Source organism: Strix uralensis, chromosome 1 (genome assembly GCF_047716275.1).
Source record: "Strix uralensis isolate ZFMK-TIS-50842 chromosome 1, bStrUra1, whole genome shotgun sequence".
Taxonomy (NCBI): Eukaryota; Metazoa; Chordata; class Aves; order Strigiformes; family Strigidae; genus Strix; species Strix uralensis.
Window position 1 is genome coordinate 75,713,348 of NC_133972.1, and position 22,801 is coordinate 75,736,148.

Consider the following 22,801-nt stretch of genomic DNA (forward strand, 5'->3'; position numbering starts at 1 on the left):
GCAGGATAAACAAGACATGATGGTGTTGGCGTAAAAACCAAAGAATAATTTATTTGTATGTCACTGATAATTTTGTTAATACCTGAGAACTTAGACTCTTCTGTCTCTCAATGGTTATGCTGATTTTTCTATCACTGATATTCTTGAACTAAATAGAGATTAAATTACACTTGTGGACCTGCTTGTGCCTGTAATTTCAAATGAAATGCATGTTTTAACTCTGTTTCCAGATTGCATATGTTATTACCAAATGAGAAAAGATGTCCTGTAGGACAGATGTCCCTGGCATAGCTGCAAATCAAAGGGCACTTGTTCCCCTCAGGGAGAAATAAAACCACTCTGTCCAACGCCAAAATCAACAAGAGGCACACACCACTGAGGGATTTTAATAATAACCCCCAGTCTCATGTCGTGCTTACTGTCTGTACCCTTCCCTGTGCTTCACTGTGGAGGCTGATCTCACTACCTTTATTTTACAGGTGGGTGAGCTGAGGTGTGTGGAGGGGAGGTGACCTCTCCAGAGGCACCTGCTGGGTGGTGGCTGCATCTGGACAGAGTCCAGGTCCCAGCGTCCTAACTGAGCTCTCTTCCTGGTAATGGTGTTCCCTTGCTTCTGCAAAGGGCTTCATGCCTTCTCTGCCTATGTCTCTCTGAACACCAGAGGCCTATAGCTTACATTTGTAGTCCTCTTGTTCCTCCAAAGCTTTCTGACTGCAGTCGGGGGGAGCTGGGGGCAGAGGTGGATGCAAGCTGCATATATCAAATACTGTGATTCCTTGGCAACACACAGAAAGAGTATGTGGTGCTCGTTTCCCCAGTGCTAACAGGGAGTGCTTACAGTACTATAAAATTCACTGTGTTTCTGTTTGTCAAAACTTAATGACCTTTACACGGCCTGGTACCTACTTATTAGAAACGCTGCTGCTCTCCCCTTATCATACAGCTCCAGGGGCAATTGGTAGGAGCTCGATAGCACAATAGTACTGATGTAACAGATAGGGAGCAGCTGGTAGGGTGGTGGCCATCAGCTCTCTTTCCTCCTCTCTGTTCTGCTTCATTCAGGACAGCTCTAACTGTTGGGTCCTGGGGCAACCATTCCTTGGGTTTCCTTTTTTTTCCCCTCTTCAATTTTCCCATTTTTTTTTTAATTTTAAGGAAGCTGTTTGTGGCTTTAAGCTCTGATTTAGTCAGAGTTTCTGCATTTGTAGGAAGGGGATTCAGGAGAGATATATTGGTTTCCCCAGCTTTTTTGGAGTCAGCATTACTACTGCTATCTCTCTTTCACCTGTGTATGAAGACCTACCCTGCTGCTCAGCCTGTTTGGTAATCCTGTTCCCTCCCCCATCCAGGCCACACCACCATGGAGCCCAGGCTGATGGCCTCTGTTCTGCCTTATGAAGAATAAGGTGCCAGAAGGGGTCACGTGATTCCCTGGGGGAATCAGGGGTTTGGAGTTTTCATTGTGTCTGTAAAAGCAGAGAAATGTCTTTAATCAGAGAGGTGTGTCCCTTTGAATAGACTTTTTTTTTTTAAATCTAAAATAACGGAAGTATAGACTTCAGGTGAGGTTTTTCTCTGTGTATGATGTGTTGCAGGCAACAGTTCAGGCTTGGGTTTGGGTTGGTTTTGGGTTTTTAAAAAATTTCTTCCAGATGCATATTTCATAAATAAAACTGAGGCTTGAAGTATGTCCTATGGCCTCGGGTAGTTTCCTGGCAGAATTAAATTAGGTTCATTTTTGACTGTTATATTCTTGTTTCTACTATCATCCCATCCAAACTCCCCCAAATGAAAACAAAAAACACCCTTAAAAGTGTTGTGTTGAAACACCAGAGCAATATAATTTCAATTAATGCTGCTAACAGGTACTTGATAATGGGCTCATACGCAGGAAACAAAGTCTCATAAACATCTTTGTTTAATAGCAATTTTGGATGGAGATGTAATAGGAGCAAGGATCTTCTTTCAACCTGTATTATTTAATCAGTTCTCTTTGGTGATCTTGTCTCTTGACAGGCTGACAAACACGTCTTGTGCTGTAATGTCATTCATGCTTGGCTTCCATAGTAATGATGTATATCTACATATAAAAGCACTCTTCTAGTCATTTATGAAGACTGTACAAGCTATTTGCTAACAGTTTTTGGCATAACAGTACTGCTTTATGCATATGCTCTGTTATGTACCACAATCAACCTAATGTCCAGTGGCTTGTCATCTGAAAAGACCATGTACCATTAATTACCATCATGGTGGCAACACAGAGCATCGTGTGGTATAAACAACGACTGTTTCATGCTGTGGTTTAGAGACAGAAAACTGTTGTGGTTTTGCATTACCAAATGAGATCAGAATAGCATTTTCTTTGTGACAGCTATCCTTAAAAAAAGGGACAGGGAATTGGTATCTCTTATCCTAGAGAAAAATGTTTTGTTTTGTTTTGTTTTTAAATTATGTTACTATCATGAAAACCCAGTTCTTTAGTCTCTAAGACAACCATGGCATGAAAATAGGCCTTATTTTCGAGGCGTGTTGTCTGTTTAATATGTAATGTGATACCTTGTCATGCTGTGACAATGTGACAGATGGCATTTGCACTATAAAACTAAATTATCTTTTGTGCATAGCTATACAACAGCTAAATACAGTAACTCTGTACAGTATGCTGATTAATGCAGACTGCAGATGTTTTAGAGATACAGGTATGTTTTAACTTGGCATCAAATGATTAATGGTTTTATTTAATGTGCCTACCAAGATTTTGGTAGTGTTTCAGCACGTAGTCTAGTATGTAAGGGCGTTTTGGGTAGAAGATAAATTTAGGGTTACAGACAACGGGATGTGAATTTGTATTGTTTTGCAGCTGTTTGTCTATTACTTCTGGAAAATGGGTGAGGACTATTCATTAATGGTACTTTGCAGGTAAACTTGTGTATAAAGCTATAGCTCATAATAAACTGTTAAGTTCTGTAGTTCTTAGGTTGAAGGAAAACAAGAGGTGCAGGTGAGTTGTCAAGTTTGTCCATGCTCAGGTGGCACAGACCTTTCAGACCATGGCGTGGGATGGTTAACCCCCTAGCTTTCTAACATTGCAATTAAACCCCTTGCTTTCTAACATTTGTGGCAGCAATCCTGAATGGGACATTGCAAAAAGAAGAAAATCACTAATTTTTTTTTTTTTTAAACAAAGCTTTTCTGTACAACTACCAAGCTTGGGCAGGCATGTTGTTCCATAAGTGAACAACACTTCAGCTTCATGCCTACGTAACTACAATCTGTGCTATTGCATGCTCTCATAAATAACACTGTCGACCCAGCACGGTGAGAATGCTGCTTTGAGTAAATCCGCTTTTTTAACTTCTTGTAAGTTGTGTTTTTTCTTGTGTGTTTTGCCAATTGCCCTGGAAACTGGGTCTTTGTACCAGCCCCAAGCAATTCAGCTTGCAGGGATCAGGGAGGAATGCAAGGAGGGGGGTTGCCGGAGGCAGGGAGGCAAACATCTCTTGGCAGTGGCAAGTGGGTGTCCCTGCATGGTCAAGAAGCACCCGGGAGCAGAGTTATGTATTTCACGTATAGCTGAGATCTGCAGTATGGCTCCCCTGCCCTGCACTGTGTGGACCCACTGATGTTGGGTGTTCATCCCACATAGAAAGCTGTGAATACAGTCATGTTGAAATCCCCCTTATTTGGGTCAGTTAATGCTTTTGATATCTTTGGCTTGTGTTTGTGTGGTGTTGGCTGCTGATTTTTCTAATGTGATGGCTTTGTTGCTTCTGACTGTGAGAACTGACAGGAAATACAACTGAATGTCTTTCTTTTCCTAAGCTGCTTTAGGACTGGGAAACAGCAAACCAAAATAGGTGTGTTTGTTGTGTTGTAAGAACATGGAAATGTTCATGCTCAGATGCCTTGTTGGCATTAGAGTAAGTGATGTAGAAATAGTGTTTTGGAAACATTGTGAAAGTCCCTTCACCCAACCACTGTGTTCAAGTAAGCATGTGATACCAAAATTTGTTCTAATGCTCCCCTTTGGTTTCCTGATTATTCAGTAACTTTAATAATGAAGAACATACCAGTTACTGTAATCTCCTCTATTCTTAAAACCAACAAACTAACCCCAAGCCCTCCCTTGCATTTTTTCCTGTCTTCCCGTATATTGCTGCTTTCTGCTTCTTTCTTCCTCCTCTGTTTTCATCATATATATTTATACTTACATGGTGTCTTATTGTATGGTGTGTTCCCAGGTACTGGGATTTTGCATCACATGTTCAGGTGCTCCCAAGACCTGCCCTGCACATGCCTGTCAGCCATCTCTCCAGACAACCAGGGATGGGTTAGATTGTGGCTTGAGAATAGAGTTGTAGATTGCTGCCAGAAGTGCGTGTGTATCACCAAAAATGGTAAGGTTGGCGAATCAGTACCAATATAAATTAAGCCCTGCCTGCACTGGAATAGTAAGTCTTACTTGCAAGGCTGTTTTGAGAAGTGATCAGCTTGAGTCAGTGCAAGCCCTCTGAAGTAAGCTCATTTAAGCAGATTTAACTGTTATTTACACACACTGTTTTTGGTGAAAGGGGCATCACCATTGACGGAGAAGGCTCAGCAAGACCTCCGCTCAGTTAACAACTACAGTCAAGAAGCAAAGGGGATAGTGAGATGCAGTGGGAACGAGAGGGAGCACATTCTGCAAAGGTAAAGCCATGATAACTGGATTCTGTCTGGATCACCCTAGAAGGTATAATTTAGCTCGTTGCAGAGCCCTTCCTGCATGTGAAAAAACAAACAAACTTGTAGCCACAGACAGATTTGAAAACATTCAGAGTGTGGAAGGCAAATAAAAAGGAGGTAATAGAAGTCTCTTTAATAATGACAGGGGCGCAGAAGGCAGAAAGGGCTCTTCTGCTTTCCCCAGCTTGTAACAGAGTGGACGTAATATTCACATTTGCTGCTTTTTTGTCAATGCACTTAGAAGCTGATGAGTGGATTTTTTTTTTTTTTTCCTTCTTAAGCAGCACATAACTAACGTTGCAGTTTGCTATTGTAGCATATGCAGAAGTTTAAAAAAGAATTCAGCAACACTGTGAAGTTGACATTTATGTGGCTAAGATACATTTTAGAAAGGATGCTAAGATCTCCATGGTTCAGTTTTAAGCTACCCTTTCTAATTACTAGGGATTAGTAACTGGCCTTTCTCTTAAAGTATGTAGTCTTGATCAATTAGAGACAGGACAGTGTATTTAAGGGACCATAGATGTCATTTGATATGTGAGTTCCTGTGTTTCTGACTTAATTAAATAATTCATTATTACTGACTTAGTTAAAGCAGTGTTTATTCAGTGACTTTGAGCCGTTCAAGTGTTTCAGTTCCTTTTCAACTTTGGCAGCAAATATGCACTGCTTCATTCCATATATAAATTATTATTTCACGTAAGTCATTTTAATATATGAAATTTTACACTGATTTATAATCCAAGTTGCTGTACTTTCAAATTTAATTTTAATGAGGTTTAGTTTTTTAAAAAATATTGAAAATCTAATTTGACTTTTAAAACAAACACTTTATATTACAGGAATAAAGTCTATTTTTATCAACCCTGATTTATTCTGCCTAGTTATTCAGGCCCTGTGGTTGGTCACAAGTCCAGCTGCCAGGGGAGAAGGCAGTGAGAGCTGGAGCTGAGACGAGCCTAGTGGATAAGGGGCAGGCGGCTGCTGCCAGCTCTCCGGCAGCTGAGAACGTAACTAGTCACGGGCTTTGCCATGAGCCGGGTCTCACTGGCGTGGTGATTTAGAGGTTGAAGGGCACAAAGTGGTTCCATGCTTGTGCCATGACTATTTCTGAGTGCTCCAAAGTAGCCAGTATTAAAGAGTGGTTCAGCTCTCTAGTCTATGCAAAAGAGTATTTTCTTGCTTGGTTGCTTTCCCCTCTTTATATACATATACAATTGCAGTGCTTAGCTTTTAAGAAACACGAATGCCTGCTGCTTCCTGTAGCTTGGTTGACTTCAGGGAATCAAACCCATGTGGATTGATGTGCGCCAGACTCTGTTCCTGGAGTGCACCAGCAGAACTGTATGTCCCGTCAGCTGCACTGGTGCCAACTCATTAATGGTGATGTGGGTGCCTGAGTGTCACTTGGCACAACTGTGGTGTCCCCACCCCGTCCTGGGACCTCCAGACCCTTTATAGCTCCTGACTGATGCGCAGCAGAAATGAACATGGTTTATCGCAGTTTGAGATAGCAGGAATGGCGTTTGAAGGAAGAGGTATCTGGGGGCAAACTGAATGCATTTGATATAAAAATGATTGAGTGGCAATAAACTTTATAACAGCCTGCTTCAGCATGTGCTTCCTCTCCAGTGCTTGGAAGGAGGCTGTGGACTGTGGCTGTCTGTGCCTTTCATCACTTCAGAGTGGATTTTGCAATTATGCTGGCCATGAAAACCTGTAGAACACAACACCCATTCACATTATTTATCAGTATCTCTCATTTGTGGTGTTATACCTCTGTTTTAGGGCACTTGTTTTAATTGGTTTCAGCTGACGATAGCTAACTTTAGTTATCAGCAATATTATTGCGTTTTGGGATGGTGCTGGTTATGATGAATGATAGTAGAGAAACCGATGTTTTTCCTTAAAGGACACAAATCATGCTTGTCTCCCAAGTGCACTGATGGTTTGGCAGGGTGAAAGGATGAATAAAAATTGCCTTCCAAGTGCATGCAAGTTGACAGCCTGAAAGGTGATTTTCTTGACTCATATACTTCAGGTTGCTGGCTTTTACATATGGCAAGTCTCCAGAACAAATATTGCTTTTGGAAAACCTAATCAAATTCTGCCATAAGAGTTAAGTTACTGAGTATCAGGCCTCAAATGATATGCTTGATTTAGACTTCTCTGGAGTTCAAAAATTGTAAATTTTATCAGCAGTGGTTTAATGGAAAAATGCAAAGCAAAAGTTGAAAATTTTTTAAGAATAAATGTGGGCACTAGGGCTTCTAGTGAGTGTGAGTTCAGCATAGAAATATAATCTATTAAGTGTCTTTTAAAAGGTTGCCTTCATTTCCTTGGGAATGCTTTGAAGGGATGCTGTCACCCTGTGTCGTATCATTGTGTTACATTACAAACCCTGTTGTAGTATCATGTGCTGATACTGAAATTTGTATTATTTGTTGGGTCACAGTTTGAGATCTCTTTTATGGAAAGGAAGTATTGAAAGGAATTTAACAAAGGGGAGTGAAAATGTAAATTGGATCATTTAACTTCTCTCTGCCAGTCTTAGGCTTACTAGAAGAGACATTTTAATGCAAAAATTGGTGCTTAGTTTCAACTTTTGCTTTGTGGGCTCCATATTAGGAAGAAGAAAACTGAGCTACCAGTTCACTGCATTTTCCCCACAAAAAAGGTCCAGACTTTGTAGGTAGTATTCTCAAAATGGCATACAAAAACTGCAGCATGTGGCCACCATGTAGCCACTTCTGACTCCAAGCAAAGACAAATTCTGTGTAGTTCAGAATGAATAAGAGCAACCTCTGGAAAAAGAAGAGAGCAATGTAATGTAGTGCTATGATGCAGCTTTGGATTAGGCAGTTCAAAAATGGGCAATCGGAGCAATTAGATTGAAATCAGAAGTGCTGAAAGGTTTGGAGCCTGCTAGCAGATGATGTATCGCACACAGTCATAGTGCCCAGGTGAGCCGTGAATAACCGACCTTGCGGGGAAGGAGCCTTTGGCCGTGGCTGTGGCCGAGGTGCCAGTACTGAGAGCAGGCAGCTTGCTGGAGGGGGTGCCTTCCTCTTGCTCTGGTTATGCTTCGGTGTCTCTTTGAAGCTGAGCTTGGTTGAGTGCTCAGTTATGCGATGAGTAAGTGCACTGATGGTGCCAAACAGTGGTTTTCCTGAAAACAGAGGTCTGAAATGGTGTAGTGCTGATGTAGCACTGGTGGAAAGTTTTGAACTGCTGTTATTAGTAGGCATTTTTGGTTTAGTACTCTTACCAGCCTTGCTGCCTGGCTTATCTTGGAAGGGGTTGGCCCCCTCCCTGTTTTCTTTTCTAAGATGCAGTTATAGAAATGGGGACTGAAATGACAGAGGGAGGGAAGTCCTACCAGCATTTCTCGGAGGAAGTAAAGCTGAGAAACAAAGCTTTGTTATGCCATTTGCAAAAGCATTTTGGTGGAAAGATGGGAAAGCATTCACCTGGATAAAATTGCAGCTCCTCTGGTAATAAGCTCTTAAAACACTGAGTAAATACTGAGCTAATAAAATTGTTAGTAATTTTCCTCCCTCTCATCCCAAAGCATACCGAAGAGTATGTTACTATTTTAATTCTTTCTTAAGTATGAGCGGTTTCACTGTCTGTCTGCTGTTGTTTGTAAGAGTCATATTATATTGTAGTTACTTGTTTGAGGATAATATGCAAAATTTGTTAAATGCTATGCTTGTATAGGGCCTAATGCTGTCTTCCAGCTATGTGACTCTGCTTGCTGTAGTTTTCCTCCAGGAGAGAAAAGGCACAAAAGGGAAGGCAGCTGTGGCAGACACTTCCCCTGTGCTGTGTACCTTTGCTGGCAGTCTGGAGTTTCTGTAGATGCGTTGACACTTGGCCAGAAAAACAAGAGTTGAGAAAGAGAGTTTCCATGTTCACCCCTTTGGGATTTAGGATTTTTTTAAAGGATCGTAATTGCAGTAGTTGGAAGCAGCAGAAAGAAGAGCAAGATGACAACAAATTGGACCAAATGGCAGCTTAACTGATCTGCAGATAAATGCAAAAGACTCTAATGCCAGTTAGCAGGAGTTCTGGAAAGCAGGGATGAGTTTGACTAAGCTGTGTCCCTTTTCAAATGAAGGATATGGCAAGATTATAAATACTATTGCAAACACCCGTAGTGTGGTTATTTGGGATTGGGGCTTTACAGTTAACCAAATCAGAAACACACAAATAGGCAGGTTTTCATTGGAGTACTTCTGTGCAAAATCAATGTTATCAGTATATCTCTTTGCAAGACAGTTGCTTTGGGCGTCAGCTCTCTGTTGTTAGTGTTATGCGTGAATTTTTATAAAATCCATTTGGCACTGGTAATGCAGGTTTTGAATATTGTGTACTACTTTGTCACGTTTGCAGGACTTCTCACTAATGGCCAATCTAAGGGATTAGGACCGGGATCAGAACAGCTGGAGAATGAGAAGGACGATGCATCGCAAGTGTCCTCAACGAGCAACGATGTTAGTTCTTCAGATTTTGAAGAAGGGCCCTCGAGGAAAAGGTCAGTAGTGCATTGTGATTAACGTATTAAAGCTTTTCTGCTTTGTCCCTTTTGTGCTATAAGGTTGTGATTATGTTATCAGTAGGGTATGGTTGCACATACTGCCCTACCATAAGCAGACTTTCCAGTGTGGAGTCTTTCGAATAACAGTGAGGATATAGTAAATTTTGCTTCATCCATCGGGTTAGATGGTTCTTCTTGTTGTTCTGGAAGGCATGGAAAAGCAGTTGTTCTTTTGCGGTAGGTGATTGCTAAATTAAACGCCTTAAGACTCTCTCCCCTCCTGCCCTCCCTCCTTCTGCCCTGGCTTTGGCCTCTCAGGGATGTGTCAATATGTACGTGTTGTGTAATTTCAAGGAGAGCATCACCGAAGTGGTTAGTGTTCCTGTTATTTTTAATTTTCTGTGAATGAAACCATGTGAAGTTTTTTTTTTTTTTAAAAAAGTATAAAACAGATGCTTCTGAGAAGAGAAACTGTATAGTAAGGCATTGTGGTAGGTATCGGTTGCAAAGGACTACTTAGAGATACTGCTGTAGCAAGCTGTTCCCTCTTTCCTAGAAGTCAGTTATGAGGTCCTTGTTGAACTCTTATGAGTTCTTATCCTGAATGTGCAAAATGTGGGTTAAAATCGTAGGACTCAAGCCAATCTATTACAGAAAATATGCTGAGAATGCAGGAGGCTGGGAGTTGTCCTCTGTGTGAAGTAAGAACCAAAACAGGCTGTCTGAAAAATGTCATTTAAAAGACAGAAACGGAAAATGCTTTCTCAACCTTTTTCCTCCACTCCTCACATCCTAGTCCCAAGCCAAAATGAACTGTAAAATAAAGTTCTCTTTCAAACAAAAGAAATATTCCTATTTTCTGCACGACCTTATGATTTCCCTGAGAAGCCTGACAGAGTGAGGAGAATGGTGCTTTCCTGGACACCTCTGTGTTCTTGTTCCTGTGCCTCCCACCCCTGGTCCCCACAACCTTTTCTACTGCCCCAAGCAACAAACTCAAAGTCTAGTTAATATGCCCACTTAGCTCCTCTGGTGGATCAGAAGAAAATCTGTGTTACCTTCCATACTGATAGAAATTTTGTAGGGCTCATTGCATCCTTCTGCCGGTCAGGAGAAGAGTATTTGTGTGTTTATTTTTGGCTTTATGAGATACAACAGAGGCTTGAAAATGATTTCTGCTTAGTGGCATCCACTGTATGTGTGATCCTGGGAAACAGTGGTTATCGTTTCACAGCATTGCCACTGTTGCTTGAACGTTATCTTAAGGAATTTTTGCTGCCCTCTGCACTTGCTTTGTCCCCTCGTTCCTCAGCCGTGCTGACACAACCGCTTGCAGGGTCACATTATGAGTAGGTTCAAAGAGCTGCTTAGGTTTTAAAACAATAGCAAGAGGAAGATGGATTGAGGCTTTTTGCCAGGGGTCTTTAATTTTAATCTGCATGAGTTTTCATCTCTTGTTCACAGCACCACCAGTGCAACCAAGGGGGCAATCCACTTCCTCTCTTGGGGCTGGCGAGGGGCAGGAGGGCTTCTCCCTTATGCTGTCCCTGCTTCTGGTGCCCTGCACAGTCCAGCTTCAGAAGTGAGTGGGATTGCTGCAGTCCCAAGAAACTGCAGTTGAGTACTGTGGGTGAAATTTTTTTTGATGAATATTTGCTAGTTTTTGGCTGTGGGAATTCAGACACTTGAGAAGCAGCTGGGTGGTCAGGCCTAATAATAGGGAACTCAGTGCCTTTGGTACTTTTTAGGTTAAAAACAAAACAACACAAAAACCCCCAAAACAGAAGCCAAGATGAAAAATACTTTTCTGGCTTTTGTGGAAGGCAGGGCATCATTTCAGTTCTCCTTCATGCATCATGAACTGTTGAGATAATGTTAACATTTGTTGCTGCAGTTGCTGTCAATGAGAACATTCCTGTTTTGTTTCCATTTAACACCAAACACAGACTTTTATCTACCTTTTTCCTCCCCCAGCTTCCTCTTTGCAGATAGACCACTTCTGGGCTCCTTCTCTTAAGCTGTACTGTAGCATGTTGAGTGTTTTGATGTTGTCGTCTTGTTTCCTTTTAGGATTTTTGTTTTGTTTGGCTGAACATGTAATGTTTCCTCAATCCAGGTCATCTCGGGATCCACAAAGAGTTGTGCCAGGGCTATTGGGTGGACAAAGGATATGCAGGAGGATGAGGAGGGGGGATGGGGCTGAAATGGGATCCATGGGTTCACTGCCTCAGCTCATCAAGTTTTGAGAAAGCGTGCCCTCCGTGTCTTCCCTCTGGGCTTCCTCAAAATCAGACTTCTCAACTGTATGTTCAGCTGTGTGTACAACTAATGGCACTATTGTACTAAAATACACATTTAAACATTTTAGCTTTAGCATGTACTTCATGTAGATTTTTCCTTTCTGCAAAATGAGTATTTGTCTTCTCAAAATACAGTGGTATATAGCTGATGGTATATGCAGTGAAATTATTTTAGGGATTGGTGCACTTCGTGAAGCATATGTGTTCAGAACGTGCTCTGTATAATACAGTGAGTTTTGAGTACCAGGTTTCCTGTGGTGTTTGAACCATGCATTATATGTAAGTTACTATTTAGTTTTCTATGGCTTGTGGGGTTTTGGTGGGTTTGTTTGGGGTTTTCTTTGGCATATGGCAGGAATGTTTCTTTTGGAAACTTGAACCTGTCATCTTCTAGAGAAATGTCACCTGTATTTCACACTAGTGATGGAAACAAAGAGTGCTAAGCAAGTAAGCATAGTAAATAAGGGAGGCTGTTGTAAGCGGCTCCAGTTTGTTTAGTAGTTTAAGGCTCTGATTTGACCTTCCAGTTCTTCAGTGTAATGGCAGGCTGGTACTCTGAAGGCAAATAGTCTCTTCCCAGTTCCTTCTTCCCTCCTCTTCCCAGCTGTTGTGTCTTGCAGTCTTCTGGCTCCCAGGTCAGTCAGTTCAGTGGACTGATCTGGCAGCATTTCCCCCCCTCCTAGAGTGGGTCACATTATATAAATGGAGATAGATTCATGCTTGTGTGCAGCATGTGTGTGTTTCTAATTTGCATTTATAGTTGATCCAAACTCTTCCAGTTTCAGAGACAATTTGCACTAGAGCCTGGATGAGTAGCAAGTGCCAATTCTCATAGCAAGCTGAGTGGAGGGTGAATTCGCTGTTAGCATTGCCTTGTGGTCTTACTACGCCAGTTATCTCTGGTGTAGATTTCCCTTGGGTCAGAATTAGGCAGTGGATGCTCCCAGTGAGTCAGTGAATCCCAGTGAGGTCAGAGGACTTAGCCATAGATAGGTAGGTGCTGACAAGTGTCTGTGGGGGAGGTAAATCCCTACCAGCCTGCCTGCTGACCAGTGAAGAGATTACTGCCAAGTATTCCTTACTTCACACATACATGCCAAGCTGCATAACACAACAGCAGAACCCCCAACCAAGCACTGCTTCAGGTTTATCACATCTATTTTTTTTCAGGTTCACTGCCTTTCCTAGTGACGTAGCTTGATTGAAGAGCCACACATGCCATAAAGAAGGCATCGTGATGGGAGAGATTGTGGTTCTGGTGAAAGTATGCTGATTTAATATAATGCTGCAGATTTTGTTCAGGAACTCACTTAGATACTTTGTTTGATGGACCAGGCTTTTGAATTTGGTGGCCTGGTGCTGTTAGGCTTCAAATGGCTCCAACTAGTCTGTGGGTACTTTGTCAGTAATTAACACCTTTGCTCTCTGGGGACTGGAGAAAGCTACCTACACAGGCAGTTTGGCAGCCAACAGGGAAAGTCCCATCTCCATTTCTTTTCAAGTCTAGCGTTTTAGATTCCAACAGAAATCATGGAATAGTACTAAAAGTGTACTAAAACCTGCCTTTTCTGTTGCTGCAGGTTTCAGCTCTGACAGCTTGGTGGTGGTAAGGAGGAAAAAAAAAATACTTGTACAGCTTTGCCTCTGCATAGTCTCCAGATCAGTCCAAAAATTGTAAGCCCTGCTTACAGAATAAATGGGGTTTGGGGAGGATTGGCAGAGGCAGTAGTGGCAAGCTCCGAACTTCAAAATACTTAGATTTGTTTGAGTTTACACTCAAAGAATGGAAAATACTTGCTTTGATCTGAGCTGTGTGTATTACGAGTGACCAGGTGTGGGGAAGCAGGGGGTTAATCCTGAGGACTAAAGACTACTTTCAGCCAGTAAAGAGGTGTCAGCTTATTCTAACATTTGGCAAAAGCTAAGCATTCAAACGTTACACTGAATCCCTTGTGTAATGGGTTGCTCTAATTGCCATGTAAGTGAGAGTAGTTGCTAGTTTGTTCAATGCTTGGGGGAGAGACGAACAAAAGCATTGGTGTATAGGATTCATAGACTATCAGGTTGGATGGTCTTCACCGAGTAAAAATTGTGCGTTTTCAAAACCCATAAAAAAGGTATTTGCTGAAGGAGAAGTGTAACTTCAGTGTGGCTGCACGTTCTTGTTATGAATCTCCAATTTCCAGCTATGATTCTCAGTTGAGAAGGTCGATAGGTAACTGGCCAAAGGTGCTTGGTCACTGTGCTGCATGCTCATACACTTTATGGGCAACTCTTAAGACTACAACCACTGGCAATTAATAAGAGTGTGCCGAGACAGCTATGTGTTTTCTAGCAACAGCTGCTCACCTTACCCAAGAAGAACCATGTGCAGAGCAGACTTGATGTGACAGTATGTTAATCTTTGGTGATAGTAGGCTACTGCTTGCTTCCTGTTACTAATCAGGTGGCTACTCATTTACATGGCCCCCTTACCAGAAATGCACTCAGGGAATTGCCAAGTGCACAAATGCGTTTATCTTTTATTGTAAGGTTCTGTTAATAGAAGGCTGTGAAAAGTGGGAGGAGGTTGACTGATTTTAATAGTAGTTAAGCTTTAAACTTTGGAGTTTTGTTGTTAGAATATTTTCTCCATTAAGGGGGACAAAGAGGTTTGTTTAGTTTAGAAGAAAAATAGGGTTGAAGAAATTTCCCCACCTTGCAGGGGCAGCAAAGTGGATGGATGTCCCTGCCTGGACTAAGGGTGTGCACAGCTCCTGGGAGAAGAGACTTTGTCCAGTTCTGCTACAGGGTAGGTTGCTGGCTGCAGGAGAAAGGAACAACCCACTGGGGAGCAGTAGTGTTTTAAGCTGCCACAGCTAGACTGGCCAGAAATTGCTTATTAGGAATCTTCTGAGGCCTTTAATTAATAGAGCAGCTTTCTGCTAACAGTCTTAAGCATGTGACAATCAGAAGTGTGGTTGTGTGTTACAGCAAGGCCAATCCGTGGGATGTGCTTCTGCCCCTTGCCTCGTGCTGGCTCCCTGCTCCATTTTCCTGTTTGTCTTTTTTTTTAAAAAAATATTTTTAGATGCCAATTTAACTCCCTGAACTGGTTTACTGTGGGGCAAGATGAGTGTCAAGGTTTGTCAAACAAAAAGGTTGGGAGTATGTGGCCAAGGAGGTGGGGGCGAGTACGCTGGTCTCCTTTGGCTGGCGGCTGCACAGCTGCTGGGCTGGCAGAGCCGTATTGCACCCTCAGCACAAAAAAAAGCCAGTTGAGGATAGACAAGCTTCTGCGTATTAGGCAAGCTGCTAATTTAAGTGGTTTCTTTTAGTGATACATGCTTTTCAGCTTGAGCTGCAAAAGACTTTCTTGCAGCAGAGCTGTCAAAAGATTGAGGGGACTCGGGGTTGGTTTCTTTTTTTCCTTTTTTTGTCAAATTGTTTTTATAGTTAATAATGAACAGTCTCTTTAGCACTAGACAGCAGCTTCCAGTCAAGACATAAAACAAGGTCAATCCTGTTCCCACATGTGTAAGTGTGTGAGGGATTTCTACTCGGTCATGTAGGTGATGGAGAAAGCAGTGTATTATGACTCAGGTGTGAAAGCAGGAGACTGCTTGTAATATCAAAGTGTTTTTCCAGGACCTTTTTAGTGAACAGTCTTTTCACTAATTGAAACATTATATAATGTATTTGTATTCAGCTGTTGCCTGCTACCACATAATGTAATCCTACTTATCAACAAGGTGCTTCTATTATTTTTTTCTAATTTCGGTAGGCTATGCAAATCTGCACTAGTTGTTTGCTTATGAAGAACTATATTAATCCCTAATAAAACCAAAATGGCAATAAGATTCATGTATAATAATTTTTATTATTTTTTTTTACCCCCCTCTGGAAATTCTGATATGAGTGGAATATATTTTTAGTGCAGCACATTTATATTTAAATAACAAGCCTTATAAACAAAGCAGTAGTCCATCAGAGTGGATTTGCACAGGAATAGTAAAAAGACAGATTACCTGCTTTATAATGCAAGTCAAGGAGATCATTCTAAGTAGTTTGAAAAGGAAAAAATCAGGTGATTAATGTTCTTTCAGTATTTTCATAAGTAACAAACAGAAGTTGTTGACATGGATTCTTCTATCCTACAGGCAAAGATATAACAAGGTACAAGAATCTGAGACACTTTAACTTTGTGGGTAGACAGCTATGTAAACAACTCGTCCGGGTAGTGATTTAATAATTATGAAGGTACAATTTATAACAGCTGAGAAGTGTTAAGCAATGTCTGATTCAAACTTGCTTGTCCTCACCTGCCACCTTCTCTTCAAAAGTCAGAGTTGCAGGAGGAGGTCTTCATGACCTTGAGCTTGGGCTCATCCCCTGAGGGACCAAGGAAGTTTCCAAAGCCAGACCGGACAGGCACAGTTGTTTCTGTGTTCTGTCTATGGCAAATGCTCTTTCGGCTGCTTGATAACCCATTCCTACTGTCATTCACTTTATTCGTAGGTCTCACCCCTGTGTATGACAGGCCAGATGTTGACTGCTTAAATACCAGGGAGAGGCTGCTTTGAATTGGTGTAGGAATTAATCGATTCTGTATTGAAATACACTTTTTCCAAGCAAATTTGCGTGTCAATGTGAAAGAGGTTTTTTGATGCACATAAGCCACTGTCTATATAAGACCCTAGCCTGATGTTTGGGTTAACATAACTTTGCTGCATCTAGTTTCTTCTGTCATTTTCTGTGTGCATCTATGCTGTTGCTTGGTCTTCTCTTACCTTGATGCTACAGTTCAGCTACTGACTGATGGCTCAGCCCAGTGACTAGACTGCTGCCGCTGAGATCTGGGGGAGAAGAGACATCTATCTGATTTGATCCTCTTTAGAACCTTCTTGATTTTGTTCCTATCTGAAAATTATCTTTTATTACTCTCCTGTCCAGAGACTAAGGCATTTATGGACAATCTGCTTAGGTGGCATTTCGAAAAGACAGGGTGGTATTAAAAACATTTCCTATCAAGGACTGTATCTGGACAGCCAGTGAGTGTTTTTTCTTCCCAAAGCGCCATGCTACTTCAGAAGAAATGTTATATGTGGTTGACGTTCCTAGAGATTTTGTCATGTCAGCAGAGATGGACTTGTTGCTGTGCTCTTAGCTGTTTCTGGCTGTTGCTGCTGTTCCAAAGCTAGGCCATCTCATCCTAAATAGTGGAAACATGAATAATTTGAAATATGCATGTTTTTTGCTTTGGGCTGTGTTACCCCGATAGGTAAAATGTTGCATCCTCACCAAACAAACATTGAGGCCCATGAGATCTCCTGCAGCTTTGTCTGCTCACTCCATGCATCAGTTTCCATGATCCTGCACCATGAATGGGGGAAAAAAACCCCCACAACCCAAACATTCACATGTATTACAAATAAGTGTCTTTCCCCTTACTCCTCCATTCATAATTCCCCCGAAATGAATTTAAAATCAAAGACAGGAAGAAAAAAAAGGGCATATAATTGTATTTTGAAGATCACAGCAATGCCATGATTTTTTTCTGTTAGGTTATTTAAAGAATGGGATTCTATTTAAAAATTTTGATTCCTAGAAATTAACTATCCTAGCATTTGCAGTGGTCTTATTCTTCTGGAAAAGAAGAGATTACTTAATGAGAAAACATTCAACACCATCAAGTATGGGTAAGATTTCAGAACTAAATGAAACAGATTTCATTTCTTGCAAAAAAATAAAATTTCAGCTTAAAAAGATGTCAACAGATAAAAATAATTGTAGCAAGAATAAAAGGCCAAGAATGGAAAAGCAGAAACCTGTTCCTGAAATAAAGATGTAAAATGCTGTAATATATGGCAGTAAGTAGTTTGCTGAGATTAAATTTAGTAACAGTTTTATGAAGTAAGGACACTTTTTAGTGGTCTTTTGAAGGATTAGGAAACAAAGGATATGGGAAGAGAAGTACAGTCTGAAGATTCTTGATATTTTCTACTTTGTAGTAATAGTGGGCTCCTAATCTTTTCATTCAGTGTAACATTTGGAATGTAAGGATGTGTTGCCAGAAGAAATTTTTCATTTGGTTCAGCTTCTCCAGTCTCCAAACAAGGTATCTGAAGATGTTGCTGCTAAGCACTGTAAGACTTAGTTTGTGTTTTAACTATTATTTAAGCAAACTGGTGATGGAAGCATCTAGTTTCTTTTATATGGACATTTAGAGGACACTTACCATGGGCTGTTAGCAGAAATGATGTTGTATGCAATAATTCTGACCTGAGTGTTTTGTATGTGTGCTGAGTAAAAAGCCAGCCTGGGTTGAATAATGTTGTCCTATGTGCTCTGCAAAGATAACGATATTATGAAAATAAACAGAGCATCATTCCAGTATTTTAAAGTGGAAGTGTATTCTAACACTGAGTTTTAAGTATATTTGGGGGGTTTTGGTATTTTTTATAAGTACCTGAAGATTGTGTTTATACTGTATGCTGGTTTGGCATACACTGAACTATAGGAAATCTTATTCTGTATTTATTCCTGAGGCTGACCTGGACAAAGTGTCAGTGGTAGGAATATATTCTTGACGTGTTCCTTGCAAATGGCAGCATGAGCGTGGACTACTGCTGATTCACCAAAACTGACCGCAGTGCAGGTATTATTGTTGTTATGGGTCAGACCAAAGCAGATGTTATCACAAGTAGGGAGGGGGTCTCAAGATTCCCAGATGGATGGGAGAGGTGTGGGAGAGGTGTGAGCACTGGTCAGAAACAGGGCAGTCCTCATCACCAGCATTGAAGCTTGGGAGTGTAAGAATTTTCTAGCTCTGAATTGAATTTGAGAAGCATAGATCTTTTTTCTGTAAATATCTTCTCTGGAATCTTCTTAGGTCTCTTGTGTTGATAGAAAAATCACAGGCATTATACATATATGGCCTAGCTTATGCTGGTATAGTGCTTTTCCTTTACTTTCTTCCATTGCTGCATCCAGTAGCACAGGATTTCCTGAGGAAACTCTTTTTTTTTTTTCCCTTCTTAACCTGAACATTTGTATTTTTACTACTTTAATGGTATGTTTATTGTTAAATAATTTGTGCAGTAATGGCCATATCATCATTATGTTTTGATTTGATGCTTTTCTTCTTTGCTTTTCTCTCTTGGTAAATGTTCTTGGCTCTGATTAAATAAACTAAAGCTTAAGGGATCATTGACCATGTGGCAAATTATTTGCAAGTTGGTTGGTTGGTTGTTTTTTTTTTTCCACCAGTTGTATTACAGTCTATTTCCAGTGGTAGCATCCTTCTTTCAGCTTTCAGACAAGTTCTCCCCTGAGTTTCATAGTGGTAGTTACTATGGAGATGACTGTCCACTCTTCCTCTTCCCTTGCCCTCCTCCTTTCCTGGAGCTCCTGCAGCTGTTATTTATCTTTTCAATAAAGTAAGTAGATTTTGTATGGACCTCATTTCTAATATCACTTCTACTGCAACGTGTCATTTGCCTGTAATGCTTCCACTTTCATGAAATCCTGTAGATATCATTTATATGAATGAAAAATTTGGGGTATGAGTAGAGAGTGAGGAGATCACTAGTTAAAAGGGTCACTCCTGGAGCTATTATGTGATTTGATCTTTCTTCACAGTTGAAGAGCTGTTCATTGGAGTCATAATTCTGCAAAATGAATTAACTGGTAACATGTGTGTGTATATATGTATGCTGAGTGTCTAGGCTAGCTTTTAGAATTTATTTATTTTAAATGGCAGCTTTTGGAATTCAATATAAACATATTCTGCTGCAAGTTAAAATTTCTCTGATGAAGAAATGAAAACTTGAGACAACACTTCATTAGCCTTTTAAGTCTGAGAGACTTTTCTTTGCACCTCATCATAATTTTGATAGCTCTTTATACAGCTTTATATATTCCAGCTTTAACGGAGAAATGTGGATGTTTGGGTAGCTGGCTATTCTGCAACAGATAGGATATTTTCCTTTGCACATGTGCTATTGTATTTCTGAACCCCTTGTCTTGGGGAAGTGTTGTTTCACTTGGTGTCGGTGGTTTAGTGTCGGCGCTCTGTTGAATGATTTAGATTTGAAATGTGCTCTCCAACAAAGAAGTTCTACCACAACTACCTGGCCAAGGGGACATCCCACCCCGAAAGCTGGTGTAGGTGCACTGCTGTTTTGATGAACGCTTGTTTCTTACAATATAGCTGCATCTTCAGAGGTTTTCTCTCTTTCTGTAGGGAGATCTTGCCCTAGGTGATTATGAATTGGGATGTTGTGGTTTTCCTTTGGCCTGCTGAGCACTGTCATCTGTGGCTTTCCACAATCGGGAGCCTACTGAGGAGTCCCTCTGTTTTACAGTTGCATAAATACCCTACCTTGGGCTGTTGGTCAGATGATGCAAATCACTTTGCCTCCTGTTGAGAGGCTGGGTTGAAATTACAGCCTAATGGCCTGCTATGCAGCCAGGGGATGCATGATAAGGAGGAGCCGGCTTCCCCTGACCCAATTTGTGCTGGCTCTGGCACGGTTTGCCACCTAGCAAAAGCAAAGGCAGATGGTTTTCTGCTAGGTTAGTGGGACTGGTCTCGGGGACAGATCCCTGTGGCACCTCAGCGAGCACAGCAGAGGTGGCCACGGGGAGAAAGACAAAGAGAAGGAGCATCAACCCCTCTGGGCAGTGGCAGGCTGCCCTGATCAGCTCAGCCTTCCAGGATAATGTTGCTCTCAGACTTATTCTAAGCAAGCAAACCTCTTGTCTCTTTTGGTCATTCCTCTTTCCTAGTGAGATGAGGGAGAGACTCTGAAACCCTTTGCTTTTTGTCTTCTGTGCTCCTTTATTATGCCTTAGATTATTCCTGGCCCTGTGACAATTTGTTCTTCAAGTTGTCAAGCAAAATGTGTATTTAAAAATAAATTACTCTAAAATTTTAATCAACTCTTTTTTTAGAAGGGAGTCTCATGTTTTTCTTTTGCATACGTCTAGTTTGCTGTGAAAGTGAGCAGCTGGGACTTTGTTGATTACTTCTATTTTTAGTGTCGTCTTCTTTACACCTGCACATTGAAAATCATGAAGTTTTCTTAACAGGGACTGAGAAATCTTTCAAACCCCCTGACTCTTAGGTCAGAAGCCTGAAACCAAGCTGTCCCGCTAATTGCAGTATCTCAGTGTGCTTGGGCTTTTTATGTTTGTCTTACACTGGAAAAATTGACCGCTATTGATTTTTCGTGAAATCTAGTTCATCCTACACGGTTGGTTTGTAAGAGAACAAGAAGAGAAACCAGGTGTGGCACAATTTCCGAGAACCTCGCTTTTATGTCTCTAGGCCTATGAAATCCTCTCATTACCTGAAAATTAGATTGTAAGTATTGAGTCATACCTAGGCAAATATTACCATGAAATCAAGGTTTGGGTTTTATCAGTTTTATTTCATTTCTGTTACGCAGAAATCTCATCGTTAAATTTACTCAATACATATGCTACATGCCATACCAGTTTAAGAGTATTTAATTGCTTCCAGTTTCCAGATAGACTGCAAAATAAACTTTAAAGGTGAATCAGATGAGAAATGGAAAAACAGGGGAGATCGCATTTGAGTAAATGCCACGCTGTTCTTATCAGGAGAATTAACTGAAGTAATTCAGAAAAAGAACACATGAAAAAAAAGTTGTTTCTTCCTTGAAGTGTGCAGTTGCAGGACCCTACTAGAACATGAATTCAAACATTAGTTCCTCTTTATGCAATAAAACCACAGTATCTCCTAGTAGTCTAGTACTGTAGGTGCAGGGTAAGGAAACATGCATATTCAAATTCTTGTCATACTGTGTGGCCTTGTAGGTTACTTAATCTCTCTTCCATCTTCAGAATTAATTGGCAGAGTTTTGAGGGATTTAAGATTGGAGTAATATTTGTTTATAATTTTAAAGAGGAAAGTAAAAGTAATTTATATTATTTATATATTTTATTTTTATATATGTGTCTATTTTTGGATTTATGTATTTATGTCTCCACTTCCTTGTTCTGATATTAAATTAACACAGATATTCATAAATAAACAAAAAAGAAATTATGTCCCTGAAGGAGGATTTTGAGAGTGCTTTATGACCATAGCTGCATTCAAATCCATTTTTAAATAACAAGAGTTAACTCCTGGATCCACTGAAAGACAGTGCTTATTCGTTATTGATTTCAGCGCGTCAGACATTTTCCTAAGAAGTATGCAGGCTGAAGAATGCTGTAAATTAAGTACCCCTGGTTTTGACTGCACTTGGAGTAGCCCTGCTTAATATCGTGCTTTTTCAGGTTTTTCAGCAAAGAGTCTTGTTTATTTTCCTTTTCAGTTATGTTATTTTATGTATGCTGGAGTTTTACGCCACAGAATGAGCCATAAGAATGTGATGCCATGTACTCTCTTCCACGTATTTCCCCAGGCTCTTACCTGGCTTGTGTCAGCTTGCCGCCTCTGTTGAAGTTGGTCAGTGTGAACTCTGAGAAATTAAGTGTTTATTGAATGGGTGGCTGCCAATCTGGGTCTCATACTTGTTGGGTACTTGATTATTTTAGTGGCAGAGAAAGGTGTCCTCTTCGCCCGCAGGATTGTTTGTTCAAAGCCCTTTACACCGAGTACGTGTTGGTGGTGAAGGTCCTACGTCACATCATTTCCTCTGAAGCTAATACCTTATGTGCAGGGTTACTAGTTCGGTGGGACTACAAAGGGTATGTGCCATTCATAGTAAAAATGGAATAATCTCTCCTTTACATTTTTGTTCGGTGTTACAGGGTAATTCAATGAAAATATCTCAGATAACAAAAGTACCTCATGTTCCCTAAACCACGCTGTGTTCCTCTTATTTCAGTCATAGAAACTTCCCAATATGGAACTTTACTCCAAATTATGGTTATTATTTTCAGGTTCTTAGTTACATCTTCTTGAGCACTGGTTCCCCATCCCCTACTCTGAAACTATCCAGGTTCAGGAAATTTAACTACTTCAGCTGTTTGGGGGGTGTGTTGCGTCTCATTCTTTGGTGTTACATGCTGTCTTCAGTTCAAGGCTGCAGATTGATTTGCTTCTCTATCGGGTTTTTACGTGCTGTTCAAAGCCCTCTGCCAGCCTGGGGATGCAGCTGTATGCTAATTTCCCAGTTTCTACAGAACGCTGACAGGTCACTACCGAAAGACTTGGTTGGCTTGCCATGGAGGAAGTAAGTTTCTGGGCTGGGATGGATGAGAAAAGGCAGGGTCTGGG

The 22,801-nt window shown here is 40.9% G+C and overlaps 1 protein-coding gene across 8 annotated transcripts in view; it reads left to right on the top strand.

Annotated features, from left to right (window-relative positions):
* JARID2 (jumonji and AT-rich interaction domain containing 2) overlaps positions 1–22,801 on the top strand; it is a 225,224-nt gene that overhangs the window by 117,217 nt on the left and 85,206 nt on the right. For 4 of the 8 annotated variants that reach the window (XR_012629258.1, XM_074871234.1, XM_074871223.1 and 1 more), the window contains one exon: positions 9,124–9,265. The exons of 3 other annotated variants lie outside the window; for them this stretch is intronic. Coding sequence is in view for 2 of the 5 variants with exons in the window: in XM_074871234.1 (XP_074727335.1) it covers positions 9,124–9,265 (142 nt within the window). In the remaining 3 variants the exon portion in view is untranslated. Of the gene's footprint in view, positions 1–9,123; positions 9,266–14,344; positions 14,360–22,801 lie in introns of those variants that run through there. One more of the 8 variants, XM_074871271.1, reaches the window with a different exon arrangement.